Below are 14918 nucleotides of genomic sequence, written 5' to 3'. Positions count from 1 at the left end.
GCTTTCTTACGCTATTACTTAAAATTCACTTGTTCCCTATGAATACTATCTTAAGTAGAGAGTATACTTTGTTTCAGAAAAGTACTCATGGCCAGTTAGCACTCAGGGGAGTGTTATATACTTGTTTTATATTTATTTTGATTATTGACTTCATAAGGCATGCAGATGACAGCAGTACACTTTGCACCACTAACCAAAAGTTTGTTTCTTTATGATAAAACAGATAGGCCATTTACTATATCACTCCGGAACTTTTCACACAGTGAGGCTAACGTATGAGATATTACCCTATCTTAGAAGATACTGTTTTGTTAGTTCCCACAGGCCCCCCCACAACCCAACAATTATACTCAACAACAACTTTAACGGGTCATACATAAAAACTAGTCTTAAGTGATACACATTCACCAAAATATATTACAACTATGAATTTTCAACAGCATTCACCTGCAAAACATTTTAAAAAATGCAATGCTCAGTTATTTTCTTATAGAAGTTCACGGATTATTCAAATTCTCTATTTGTTAATTCAAACCAGAGAAAACCACTAAAAACCTGTGAGTTAATTAACAACGCTGATTTATTCACGTGAACACCTTATCTTAAATCTATCCATAACTTTTTAATTCCTAAATATCAATATGAAATTTCAGAAATTTAGTATCAGTGGCTAAATGAAATTAGTTTGGAGTCAAATGATTTATTATTGAATCACGGAAATGGAATTTTTCCTTTAGAAACTATGGTTCGATGTGGCAATAATCACATTTCCCTATAAATTAAACAATAATGTGTTCTGAACATTTTTAAACTAGTGGTGTTTTCATTTAAAAGACATTCAAGTAACTGAAAATAAATTAAAATGTATTTCCTCTTTAATTGCTTTATTCTTCAGTAGATATTTTATTATGATGATTTCCAAATTTCTACCAAAAGTAAGTACCAAGTCAGTGGCCTGTTTTCTCCTCCATGCTAAGAGTAAGCTTAAACCCAAGAAATATTTGTTTTGTCTAAACAAAAAGCTAAATAAGTACATTTGTTTTAAAATAAACACAGAGACTATGATGCTGTCATCCATTCTGCTAAATAATGTCAAACAACCACAGATCTGTGTAATCAACTCCATTTCAGAAACAAACTAGCCACCCACACCATATGGTGACCACGATTTCTTAGAAGTCCTCAATGATTATTTACAGAATAAAATGATAAAAAAAACCTTACTATATCTCAAAATGTTTTTTTGTTCCCTAAAGTTGTCAAAATCAGCATAAATTTAAAGGGAAAAGTGTAAATTTCCACTTGCTTTGCATAACCAGCTCTCCACCCACCCTCGCCAAGTGTCAAGCTAGCTTCATGTAGAGAGGGGAACACTTAAATTAGCCTTTTCAAATACAATTTCTCTTTAAAATTGGGGTTTGTTCTTTCATACCCTCTATAGCAACTATATTCCATTATCTTAGGACACTCAATTATAACAAAGGGATTCTCCCCCCACCCCAAATTTCACTAAATTTTATTTACAACAACTAAATTCCAGATTCCTCTTCCTTCTTTCTGAAAGAGGTATATCACCAGCAATCTTAAAAATATACTCCTGAATTTAATATATCCTGAATGACCCATATAAATCCGTCTGAATTTCCAAACATCCATTACCAATGCAAATACTCAGAGACGCTTTATTTTTTCAGTTAACACTAATAGCATAGTTCACATGATTTTAACAAATTCTCAAGCTCATATTGTTCCCCAAATTAATATTTAGGATTATGATACAAAGCACACTAGCATGTAATAACATATGCTCCCAAATTACATTTAAAAACAAACTGGGCACCATCAGACGCAATCCCTCCAACTAAGGCTTGCTGCTAAATTGCAAAGTGAATATTAATACCTCACCTTTAAGGATGCCTTACTTTGCCCTAGAATTATTTTTCTGATTTTCATAAACGTTTACCTGTCACTTTAGGAAAAAGAAATTTTATAAAAAGAAATCTAGTGAAACCCACCAGTTGAAAAATCACCCACTACTAAAAACTAAACTTTATTCTAAAATTTCTGCTAAAAGAGGAAAAGTATGAGAGTCCTTAAAAGTGTAGGGAAGTCACGCGCCAGGTGTAACAGATCTAAAAAGTTGGCCCAGCTGTAGTGACCCTGAAAATGCCATCTATTTTGTTACTTATTCTTGTTTCTGTTGTTCAGGTTATAAAATCCTATGTGACAGAGGAAGAAAAACCCGCCAGTTTCCTACTAGGTCACAAGTTACACCACTTTTCTAGGCTATCTTCCTTTTAATTCCCAGCGCTTGGGTTCCCTCCACTCCGCGCGGGTTCCCAAGTGTTTTAAGTTTTCCTGAGAGGCGAGAGAGGAACTCCCAGAGCTTACCTGTTCTCTCGGTATGCAAGGTAGGGAGGTCCTCCTATGCGACTTGCTGCTGCAGCCCGACATCTCGGCGGACACCACGGAGCTGGACCGCCTCCTCCTCTTAAACACCGGGATATCTTCCTTGGTCCCAGCAATCAGCTGGGACCCAAAATGTTCCCTCGGAGTCGCCCCCGCAGACTGCGGCAAGATTTGCTCCACGTACCTGGCCAGGAGGATCCCCAGTACGCCTGCCAAGTACGCCAGGTAAGGTCTCCAGGCGACCTTGAACCTCTCTAAGGAAATGAGAGACACGGTCCTGACCGCGCTAGTCAAGGCGATCATGAGGACGCCCAGCCTCAGCTTCAGCACCAGCCATGTCGCAGCGGCCAAACAGCTGAGCACCACCCCCGCGGCGGGGAGCGAGAGTAAGTGATCCTCCCCGACGCCCAGCCCAATCTGGACGAGCGCTTCTCCCCCGCAGCAGGCGGCCAGCAGCGCCACGGCCAGAGGCAGGCTTACCCCAGCGCGCAGGAGGTACAAGCCCATCCAGAAGAAGGCACACAGGAGACTAAAGAGCAGCGCCGAGGGCTGCAGCCAGGGGCTGAGCGGCGCGCCGCCCCCGGGAGCACCTCCCCGAGGCCCTGGGAAGACGCCCCCTCCTGCTCCCCGGGCCGCTTCCTCCACGGCCGCCTCCTCACTACTCTGCTCCAGGTCACAGCCGATCTCCCCGCGGACCAGCCTCACCAGGAGCGCCAAGAGAAAGGACAGGGAGCCCGCGCACAGAGCGGAGGAAAGTTTCCTGGAGCGCCGGAGCGGCTGCAGCACCAGGTCTCCCCAGCAGCCGCAGCAGCCCGAGTCCAGCGGCGACGCGGGGCCCGCACGACCGTGGCAGTCTGGGCCGGCCGCGGGGGCTGGAATCGCCCCACCGTGGCTGGGCTTGTCCCTGACTCGGGCGGCCTCGCCAGGCACTGCCATGGTGCGCCCTCTTCACGGACTCCCCAAGGCAGCCCCGACGCCCCCACCTAGAAACACACAGCCACCCCCACACACACGTTCTTCCCAATCCCACCCTCTGGGTCCCTCCTTCTCCTTTCCAGGCCCACGAGTCACAGAAAGTTTCAGCTTTCGAATAACTCCTGGACAATACCAGATGCTCCAAAAGAGACTCTTTCAAGTTAAAAGCTGATACAGGCTGAAAAGATCAGACTTCTCCCTTTTCTCTGTTTGAAAAGCTTATTTAAAAAAAATTCTCTGCTCCACCCCACCCCCAATCTATACCCTCTGGGGTCCCTTCCTACTTCAGGATATTAAAAATTGCCCACTGCGTCCCGCGCACCGGGGCCGCAGGCGCTGGAGGAGTCGGGGGCGCAAGGCGAGTTCGGGGCCATCCCGGGCGCCGCTCGGCGCTGCGCTGCGGCGCGCCGGACCCGCGGCAGTTGGAGGTCCCCTTCTCTTCCTTCCCGCAGCTCTTTCTCTATCACTGTTTCTTTCTCCTCGGCGGATCCTCCCCGGAGCGGCCCCAGGACGCGTACCGCCATTCCCTGGGGCTGAACGCAAAGCCTACTCCGCGTCTGTATGTCCAGTTCATGGCAAAGGGTGCAAAAAATAGAAAAGGGACTGAGAAATAACCAAGAAGTTGCTAAGTCCCGTCGGAGAGAGACAGAGTCCGGGACCAGAGCGGCTGCCGCAGGAGGTGGAAGGGAGGGAGAGAGGGCGAGAGCTGAAGAGGAAGGGAGGGTGAGGGGAAAGGGAGGGTGAGAAAGAGTGAGATTTGCTTTTTTTTTTTTTTTCCTCTCCTTCTTTTTGGTGCAAGATTGGTGGTGATTTGCAGTTTTGCAGGAGAGAAGCCAGTGAGACGATTGCTTAAAACTGTATAAAAGGGCTGGCAGCAGGAGTGATCGACAATTCCGCTTTTTTTTTTTTTCTTTCTTTAAGGCGACTCCCTAGGACAGCTTTCTCAGTCGAGCTCCCGCCCCCTCCACCGGAGGAGGCGCTGCTCTCAGCTCGACTGCTCCTTTTCCCTTAGCGGGGACGGCACAACTAACAAGCTGAACAAGGGGCGGCTGTACCCAGTCCATCGCCCGGCTCACAGCAGCCCAGAGGCGCGGGGGTCTGCAGCTAGCGGTCGGAGTGAGCTTCCTAGGATTTCGGAGGAAAAAAAATAGGATTGTGTTTGGCTACTTGGCAGGAGCTGGGAGCCAACATACTCCCTACTGTCATTAGAAATGACAGCCACATCTACTGTCTGAGTGATTCAAAGATGCTCTTAGGTTCTCGAGTCAGTTAAAACCGCAAACCAGTCTCTGGTGAGATTGTAATGGCTTTGGCTGCTCCTGCTGGAAGGTGTGTTTTCAAGAGACAGCCCAAGCCTTTCCTGCTGGTCCAAATCTCAATAAATTCCCTAGACCACAATAGCATTATCAGTGAGAAGGGGGAGGGGGTCATCTGTTTCTAAAAAATTTTGTTTGTAAGGTTTTAAAAATCCAGGTTATGTGAGTCAGTCAACAGTTGTTGAATTGCATTGGGATTATGTGACTATAGACTGCTGATAAAATTACATTGGGATTCAGTGACCATAGATTTAAGAAGATTGACAAAGAAACCCATAATATAAAAGACCATCTCAAGGGGGAGGTTAAGAGAGGTGGGTTAATACTAGGAAAGAATTTAGGAAACTGTCTGTGGCTCTTAGATACTGTGTCTTCAATGAAGAAAGCTTATGAGAAAAAAAAAATGAAGACCCTAGATATTAATGAATACAGGTACACTGTTTATGTGCTGTGTCAATGGGGTGTTGGAGAAACTAAAGAAATTTTTAGAACTACCTTTTTTTGGGGGGCAGATTGGAAGAATAATTCAATATTTTTTCCTTTTAATTTTTTATGTCCATTAATGTTCCCTTTTAAAATACACAGCTACCTTAGATGTCATTTTAGTAATTATCCAATTTTGTCTTAATTATCATGACATACCAGGTTAAAGTGTGTTTATAGCCTAAAGTATTTGTATAACTGGTTCAGCGTGCCACTGTATTTTGTGTGTAGAGACTAAACAATATAAAGAAAAGCCAGAAGGAGACACTTGAGATAAAATTAATTCCTGGTTGGAGTATGGGGGATAGAGAGGGAGGTTAGGGAAGAGAAGATGGCTTAAGTTGCAGATTTAGAGTTAGCTTCATGGGAAACAGCCTGCTCTAGCCAGGGCAGGTATTAATATTAATGTCATAACATAAATGGATATGAGGAGCTATGGCAGTACAGCTTCTGTCCATCAGATGTCCAGAACTGTGCTATCACACAGAGAACAAGTTGGGCAGCCAGTCAGTGGCAGTGGGTACCATCTGTTTAATAATTAAGGAAACAGGAGCAGCTATGTCTTTGCCAAAGACAAATGAGTTCCCTAGCATGCACACATACTTCCATGAGTTTCCATTTTAGAACATATGATTCATATGCCAAGTCTTACCTGGGACATTTCAGAGTGAAAAACCTTGATTGAAAAATCACGCTAATGTTCATTGGCATCAACGATAGCATAATAAAATAAAAAAACTCTTAAAATCTCTACATGTATCAAGGTTAGAATGAAAGACATGACAAGAAGAATTTTAGACTATTTCAATTTTCTCTGGCCCCTCCCTTCACAATTATCTCAGTTCTTTAGAAAAGATGATATGATGTCATTATAAAAACTGAACTATAAAGCAGAAATTTTTAGAAATTTGTAACAGAAAAGAAACAAAAAGAGAAAAACGGTCTTTGCTAATGGCAGCAAAGCAAGAATACTAGACCTGTATGTTAAACAATGACATCCTTGAGCTGTTGAATAGCATAACAGGGGTAATGTCCTGGTATGCAGATTTCTGCCAATATTCAACAAAAAATCACAATCAGAAAATTATTTGTCTCACCAAAAGAAAAGGTAGTTTGTTTTGTTCCATCACCATCCAAAAGACGGAGGAAGGTGAACAAAAACAACAGCCAGACTATAGAGAGGCAGAAAGCTGCAGGGCTGTACAAACTGAAAGAAGTGACTAACGTTGTACATTTTTAATTAAATAAGACTCAATACATACAGTGAACAGTGACCAATCACATATAAATATAAAGTGCCCATTTTCTACAGATAGTTTTGAGTCCTCATTTAAGAAAGTGACAATTCAGTCATGTTGTTAGGTGCCATCTAGTAGGTTCCAACTCATACCGACCTTATGAACAACAGAACCAAACAGTGCCCAGTCCCGTGCAATCCTCACAATCATTGATATGCTTGAGCCCATTGTTGCTTCAGCCACTGTGTCAGTCCATCTCACTGGGAGTCTTCCTCTTTTTCAATGATACTCCACCTTACCAAGCACGCTGTCCTTCTCCAGGGACTGATCCCTCCTAATAACATGTCCAAAGTATGTGAGACACAGTCTCGCCATATTTGCTTCTAAGGAGCATTTTGGCTGTACTTCTTCCAAGACAGATTTGTTCCTTCTTTTGGCAGTCTGTGTTATATTCAATATTCTTTGCCAACACTGTAATTCAAAAGCATCAATTCTTCTTCAGCCTTTCTTATTCATTGCCTGGCTTTCACATGCATACGAGGCAATAGAAAATACCATGGCTTGGGTCAGACACACCTTAGTCCTTAAAGTGACATCTTTGCTTTTTAACACTTTAAAGAGGCTTTTTTTTTTTTTTTTTTTTTTTTACAGATTTGCCCTGTGCAATGTGTCTTTTGACTTCTTGACTGCTGCTTCCATGGTTGTTGATTGTAAATCCAAGTAAAATGAAATCATTGACAACTTCAGTATTTTCTCCATTTATCATGATGTCGCTTATTGGTCCAGTTGAGAGGATTTTTGTTTTCTTTGTGTTGAGGCATAATCCATGCTTAAGGCTGTGGTCTCTGATCTTTATCCGTAAGTGCTTCAAGTCCTCTTCACTTTCAGCAAGCAAAGTTGTGTCATCTGCATATGGCAGGTCGTTTATAAGTCTTTCTCTAATCCTGGTGCCACGTTCTTCTTCATATAGTCAAGTTTCTTGGATTATTTGCTGAGCATACAGATTGAATAAGTATGGTGAAAGGATATATCAATTAGAATGTGAAAGTTGAAAATCAGTCATAGAATAAGGAAAATGTGGTACATAGAAAAGTAGTAGAATGTGGATAACAGAAAGACAAATTCAAGTTTGACTTGACAAAGCTTTCCACTTTGACAAATGTAGCTAGCATATTTCACTAGTTTGTTATGAAGAGGATCTAGAAATTGTTTATCATTTGCAGTTTGCCGATTGTAATTACACTTAAAGGAAATTTACTGTAAAACAAAAGGTTTATACTCCACAGTATGGGTTCATTCATTCTCCACCACCTACCTGATATTTATGTATATACACCAATAGGTGTTTAAAGTACAATGTATCCAAAACAGAATTCTTAACTTTCAACTCTCTCTCCTCCATCCCCACCTCCCCTACACCCAAAACTATTGCTCTCCAGTCTTACCCCATCCCCGTAAAGAACATACCTAGTTTCTTAGGCCTCCAAAAGAGGTCATCACTCTTGATTCCATCCTCTGTTTACTTTGCTTTACTTCCAATCTACTACCAAGTTCACCTGATTCTATCTCTAAATTAAATCCTGAATCTATCTACTTTTCACCAACCCTCTTATAATAACAACCGAAGTCCCTGGCCAGGACAATTGTAATAGCCTCTTAGCTGGTCTTGCCCTTTTAAAATTTATTTTCTGCATAGCACTCAGAGTGGTATTTAAAAAATGTAGATCTGAGGACTTCGAGCCAATATGGTGCCATAGACAGAAGGACCACACTGTCTCTCTATAGCAAAGACCCGAAAAACTAAGTAAAACAGAGACAAACATCATTCCTGGAACCCAAAATGTCAAATGAAGAGGTAAAGAGCTCAGCCAAACACTGAATGGAATAAGAAACTGACAGAGAACAGAATGAAGAGTGATATGTGTGAAGGTCGCCATCAGCTAACACAGCATGGATTCACCATCTTGGACTCCTGTCAGAGATTGGTGGACAAGGAGTCTGGGAAAGCAGCTTCACAGAGCTCCCAGCAGGAGACAGAGCACCAGGCAACCAATAATACATGCTTTCCCACCCCCCATCCTCTCCCCACTGCTCTACCTCCACACTTCCTGGCTGGCTGCAGTAGCTTGGCAGGCAGGGAGTGCAGCGTCCATACTGCTTGGATTTGCCCGACCCACATCAGAGATCAGCAGACAGGGAGTACAGGAAAGCATCTTCACAAAGTTCCCACCAGGAGACAGAGCACCCAGTAACCAGCTATATACACTTTCCTAACCTCCACTTTCCCCCAGCCTCCTCTGCTTCTTGCTGGCCACAATCTCTTAGCCAGAAGGCAACTGCTTCAGCCCAAACAGCTTGGATTCTGCTGCTGATGTTGCTTTTTTCCGTTTTTCAGTCTCTTTTTGTTTTTTCCATGCCTCCCACCACCTTCTCCTTCCTTCTTTCAAACACCGGGCTCTGTGTGCCATCTTTGCTTCTTATTGAGAGGCTGTAAAGTACTGCTTGACTGGGGAACCACTCCCCTGGCCTGCAACATCACACTGGTGGGACCCCTGAGGCTTTTTCTTTTTTTGTCTCTCTTTCTTTGTTTTGTTTTATTCCTATTTGTTTTGTTGGTTTCTTTTTCTTTTCATGGCTTGGGAGCCCCTTCTAGCTGGGCTGCTCTGCACAGCTTAGGAGCCACTTCCCCAGTGTGTGCAACCCCTGGGAGCATTTCTTTATTCTTTCTTTCCTTTTTTCTTTTCTCTCTTGTTTCCTTCCTGTCTTTCTTCATTTTTCAGTTCTAGTCTCTCTATTCTTACTTTTTTCCTGTCTCCTGAATACTTGGAACTCTGTGACAGCTATAGCCCCTCTAGCCAGGCTATATTGCGCAACCTAGGAGCTGCTTCCCCGATCTTTGCAGCTATACCAGTAGGACCCCTGGGGTCTTTTCCATTTTTTCCCCCAACATTTTATCTAGTTATTTTATTCTTTCTTTTTTCCCCACTTTTTTTTTTACTTTTCCTTTTTGTTTCTCTTCACTTCTCAGTTTCTCTCATCTCTCCACTCCAATGGCAAGCTCCCTTAGCACTCCTTTTTTTTTTTTGCTCCTGTTTCTCTCTCCTCTTTCCCATACCCATATTAGCTCCACATACCACAACCTCCCCTTCCTTCTTGCCTACCTACACTGTGTGCTGAGCATCACACCCTCGAGCAGCACAGACACAGCCTATCAGAACCCAGCCAGCACTGCTTCCCAGCCAGCCCTGTCGGCCCTAACATCCCACAAACAATCCATGCCATCCCTTCCCCTTCAGCTGGACCTGCCTTGTTGCACCATAGCTCAGCAACTAGCCCTGCCCATTGGACAAAGAGGTGAAAAGTATCATGACCACAGACGAGCAAACAACAAAGATCACACAGCCCACCTTCTCAGACATAATCAAATAAAACAAAAAAGCAGGATGAACAAACAGACCTATAATCAATAAACAAAGAAAATAACTACTGAATGTCCCATAGACAATACCAAAATATATTTTTTAAAAAAAAAGACAGAATGGTTCCAGTAGGTGTCCAAAGTAAAACACAGGATGACTTTCCAGTAGAAGAAAAGGAGCTAGAACTACCCCCACAGGGAATTCATGTCTCTAATATTCAGAGCTACCCAAGAGTTGAAACGAAAAGCAGACAAAAATGAGGAAAAAGTAGACAAACTTATGGAAAAGACAGACAAATTCATGTAAAATACAGACAAAAAAAAATAGTAGAATTCAGGAAAATAATACAGGAACAAAATGCCAAAATAAATTCACAACTAGGTATCATACAAAAGCAACAATTAGAAATCCAGAAGATAAACAACAAGATTTCAGAAATGGACAGTGTCACAGAAGGGCTGGAGAGTAGGTTTGAAAGGATGCAAGACAGGATCAGCAAAACTGAAGGCAAACACTGCTTGAGGAAAAATTAGAAAAAAGAACAAAGAAAAATGAAGAAATCCTGAGAATTACGTGGGATACAACCAAAACCAAAAATTTGTGAGTGATCAGAGTTCCAGAATGGGGGAGAAAACGGAAAACACAGAAAGGATCATTGAAGAATTGCTGACAGAAAACTTCCCTAATATCATGAAAGATGAAAAGCTGACCATCCAGGTTGCTCAATGAACCTCATATAGGATAGACCCCAAAAGAAAATCACCAAGGCATATCATAATCAGACTCACTAAAACCAAAGGTAAAGAAAAAAATCCCGAGAGCAGCTTGAGAAAAACAAAAAGTCACAGAGGAGAAACAATAAGACTAAGCTCTGATTATTTGGCAGAATCTGTGTAGGCAAGAAGGCAATGGGATGACATATATAAAACCTTGAAAGAAAAAAATTGCCAACCAAGAGTGATATATCCCACAAAGCTCCTTCAAATATGATGGTGGAATGAGGACATTTCCAGATAAACAGAAATTAAGGGAATATGTAAAAACCAAACCAAACTTACAAAAATTTTAAAAGCCCATCCTTTGGTCTGAGAACAAACAATATCAGGCCACAGCCTGAATCTAGGATGCAAAACTGTACCAGCCAGATACCTACCTAGGAAATGAACTCTCAAGGACTATCCAAAACCAAAAGAATTGCAGCAGGGAACCAGAGAAGTTAATCTGTATGTGACAACAACATCAGAACAATAAAAGATGGGATAAATGGTGTAGGTATAGAACTTTCTAATGGAAAGGAAGACAAGGTGATACCAAGTAATAATAGACTGTTTAAAACCTAGGAAGATAAGGGTAAATTTCAAAGAAAATTAACAAACCTACTTATCAAAATAAAGAAGAAAAACATAAAGTCTCAATAAAAAGCAAAACCTACAAAAACAAAAGAAATGAAGAAGAAATTCACAAACAAAAGGAACAGCACAGGAGAATAAGAGGAAGAAAATGTCAGCACCACAACAAAAGCACTACAAAATGACAGCAATAAACTCACACCTATCAATAGCTACACTGAATGCGAATGGCCTAAATGCACCCATAAAGAGACAGAGAGTAACAGAATGGATTAAAAAAACAGGATCCATCAATATACTGTCTACAAGAGACATGCCTTAGAAATAAAGATGTAAATTTTTTAGAAATCAAATGATGGAAGAAAATATATCAAGCAAATAACTCCCCCAAAAGAGCAGGAGTGGCAATACTAATCTCAGATGAGATAGACTTTAAAACAAAATCCACCACAAAAGACAAAGAAGGGCACTATATAATGATTAAAGAGAGAATCCATCATGAAGACTTAACCAGAGTAAACATCTATGCACCCAATGACAGGGCTCCAAAATACATAAAACAAACCCTAATAGCACAGAAAAGAGAAATTGACAGTTCCGTAATAATAGTAGGAGACTTCAACACACCACTCTTGGTTAAGGACAGAACATCTAGAAAGAAACTCAACGAAGATACAGAAGAGCTAAAGGGCACAATCAGCCAGCTTGACCTCATAGACATATATAGAACACTCAACCCAACAGTTGCAAAGTACACGTTGTTTTCTAACACACAAGGAACGTTCTCCAGAGTAGACCACTTCTTAGGCCACAGAGCAACCCTCAGCAAAATCCAAAACATTGAAATAATATGAAGTATCTTCTCTGACCACAATGCCATCAAAGTAGAAATTAACAAAAGGAAGAACAAGGAAGAAAAAAAAAAATCATTATACGGAGACTGAATAACACCCTGCTTAAAAACCACTGGGTAATAGAAGAAATCAAAGATGGAATGAAAAAATTCCTAGAATCAAATGAGAATGAAAACACATCATACCAAAACCTCTGGGACACAGCAAAAGCAGTCCTCAGAGTCAACTTATAACAATAGATGCACACATCAAAAAAGAAGAAAGTGACAAAATCAAAACACTAGCTACACAAATTGAACAAATAGAAAGATAATAGCAAAAGAAGCCCACAGCCTCTAAAAGAAAGGTAATAATAAAGATCGGAGCAGAAATAAATGAAATAGAGAAGAGGAAAAAAAAGAATCAAGAAAACCAAAAGTTGGTTCTTTGAAAGGCTCAACAAAATTGACAAACCACTGGCCAAACTGGCAAAGCAGGAGAGAACACAAATAATCCAAATAAGAAATGAAATGGGGGACATTATAACAGACTCAACTGAAATAAAAATGATCATTGCAGAGTATTATGAAAAACTATACTAACAAATTTGAAAACCTAGAGGAAATGGACAAATTTCCAGAAATGTACTACCTACCCAAATTAACACAAAATGATGTTGAAAATATGAACAGATCCGTAATAAGAGGTAGAAAATGTAAAAAAAAAAAAAAAACTCCCAACAAAAAAAGCCCTGGCCCAGATGGCTTTACTGGAGAATTCTACCAAACATTCTGAGAAGAGCATACACCAGTACTACTCAAACTATTTCAGAACATAGAAAAGGAAGCAACACTTCCAAATTCATTCTATGAACCCGGCATAACCTTAATACCAAAACCAGGTAAAGACACACCACATAAAAAGAAAACTACAGACCAATATCTCTCATGAATACAGATGCAAAAATTCTCAACAAAATTCTAGCCAGTAGAATTCAGCATCATATCAAAAAAATAATACACCATAACCTAGAGTTACCTGACCTTTGACAAGGGCCCAACATCCATCAAATGGGGGAAAAACAGTCTTTTTAACAAATGGTGCTGGCAAAACCGGATGTACATATGCAAAAAAATGAAACAGGATCCATACCTCACACCACATACAAAAACTAATTTAAAATAGATCAAAGACCTAAATATAAAGCCAAAAACTATGACATTCATAGAAGAAAAAATAGGATCAACGCTAGAGGCCCTAATACACGGCATTAACAGGATACAAACTACAACCAACAACACACAGTCTCCAGAGGATAAGCTAGATAACTGGGATCTTCTAAAAATTAAACACTTATGCTCAACAACAACAACAAAAAAATCCAAACCCGTTGCCGTCGAGTGGATTCTGACTCATAGCGACTCTATAAAAGACTTCACCAAAAAAGTAAAACAAGAACCTACAGACTGGGGGAAAAAAAAAAAAATTGGCCTATTACAAATCAGACAAAGATCTAATCTCTAAAATCGACAAGAAAATCCAACACCTCTACAACAAAAAACAAATAATCTGATTTAAAAGTGGGCAAAAGAAATGAACAGACACTTCACCAAAGAAGACATTCAACCAGCGAACAGACACATGAGGAAATGCTTGCAATCACTAGCTATTAGAAAAATGCAAATCAAAACCACAGTGAGATTCCATCTCACCCTGGCATTACTGGCACAAATAAAAAAAAAAAAAACAGGAAATAACAAATGTTGGAAAGTCTGGTGGGAATGCAAAATGATACAACCATTTTGGAAAATGATATGGTGCTTACTTAGAAGCCTAGAAATAGAAATACCGTATGATCCAGCAATCCCACTCCTAGGAATATATTCTAGAGAAATAAGAGTCATCACGTGAATAGATATATGCACACCCATGTTCATTGCAGCATTGTTCACAACAAAAAAGATGGGAACAACCTAGATGCCCATCGACAGATGAATGGATAATCAAACTGTGGTGCATACACACGATGGAGTATTATGCAGCAATAAAGAACAACAACGAATCTGTGAAGCATCTCATAACTTGGATGAAGCTGGAGGATATTACGCTGAGTGAAATAAGTTAATCTCAAAAGGACAAATATTGTATGAGACCACTACTGTAAAAACTCATGAAAAGGTTTACACGCAAAAATAAACAATGTTTGATGGTTATGAGAGGGGGTGGTTGGGGCGGAAAAGCACTAAATAGGCAATAGATAAGTGGTAACTTTGATGAGGGGTAAGACAGTACACAATACTGCGGAAGCCAGCACAACTTATACAAGGCAAGGTCATGGAAACTCCATAGACAAATCTAAACTCCATGAGGGACAGAATTACTGGGCTGAGGGCTGCAGGGACCATGATCTTGGGGAACATCTAACCCAATTGCCATAACACGGTTTATAAAGAAAATGTTCTACATTCTACTTTGGTAAGTAGTGTCTGGGGTCTTAAAAGCCTGTGAGCATCCATCTAGGATACTCCACTGGTCTCACCCCTTGGGGAGCAAGGAAGAATGAAGAATACTAAAGATACATGGGAAAGATTACTCCAAAGGACTAATGGACCACATCTACCATGGTCTCCACCAGACTGAGCCCAGTACAACTAGAAGGTCCCCAGCTACCACCACTGACTGCTCTGACAGGGCTCACAATAGAGGGTCCCAGACAGAGCTGGAGAAAAATGTAGAACAAAATTCTAGCTCACAAAGAAAGACCAGACTTGCTGGCCTGACAGAGTCTGGGGAAACCGCGGGAGTATGGGCCCTGGACACTCGTTCAGGTCGGTAATGAAGTCACTCCTGAGGTTTACCCTTCAGCCAAAGACTGGACAGGCTCATAAAACAAAAC

At 41.1% G+C, this 14918-nt stretch overlaps 1 protein-coding gene across 1 annotated transcript in view; it reads right to left on the bottom strand.

Moving 5' to 3' along the window:
* PDE3A (phosphodiesterase 3A) overlaps positions 1-3435 on the bottom strand; it is a 357390-nt gene extending 353955 nt beyond the window's left edge. Inside the window, exon 1 of the mRNA XM_049882596.1 lies at positions 2392-3435. Coding sequence (XP_049738553.1) covers positions 2392-3345 — 954 coding nt within the window. The 5' untranslated portion in view covers positions 3346-3435. The remainder of the gene's footprint in view (positions 1-2391) is intronic.
* Between the last annotated feature and the right edge of the window lie 11483 nt (positions 3436-14918).

This window comes from Elephas maximus, chromosome 4 (genome assembly GCF_024166365.1).
Source record: "Elephas maximus indicus isolate mEleMax1 chromosome 4, mEleMax1 primary haplotype, whole genome shotgun sequence".
NCBI classification, from domain to species: Eukaryota; Metazoa; Chordata; class Mammalia; order Proboscidea; family Elephantidae; genus Elephas; species Elephas maximus.
This window is presented reverse-complemented; position numbering and strand designations above follow the sequence as displayed.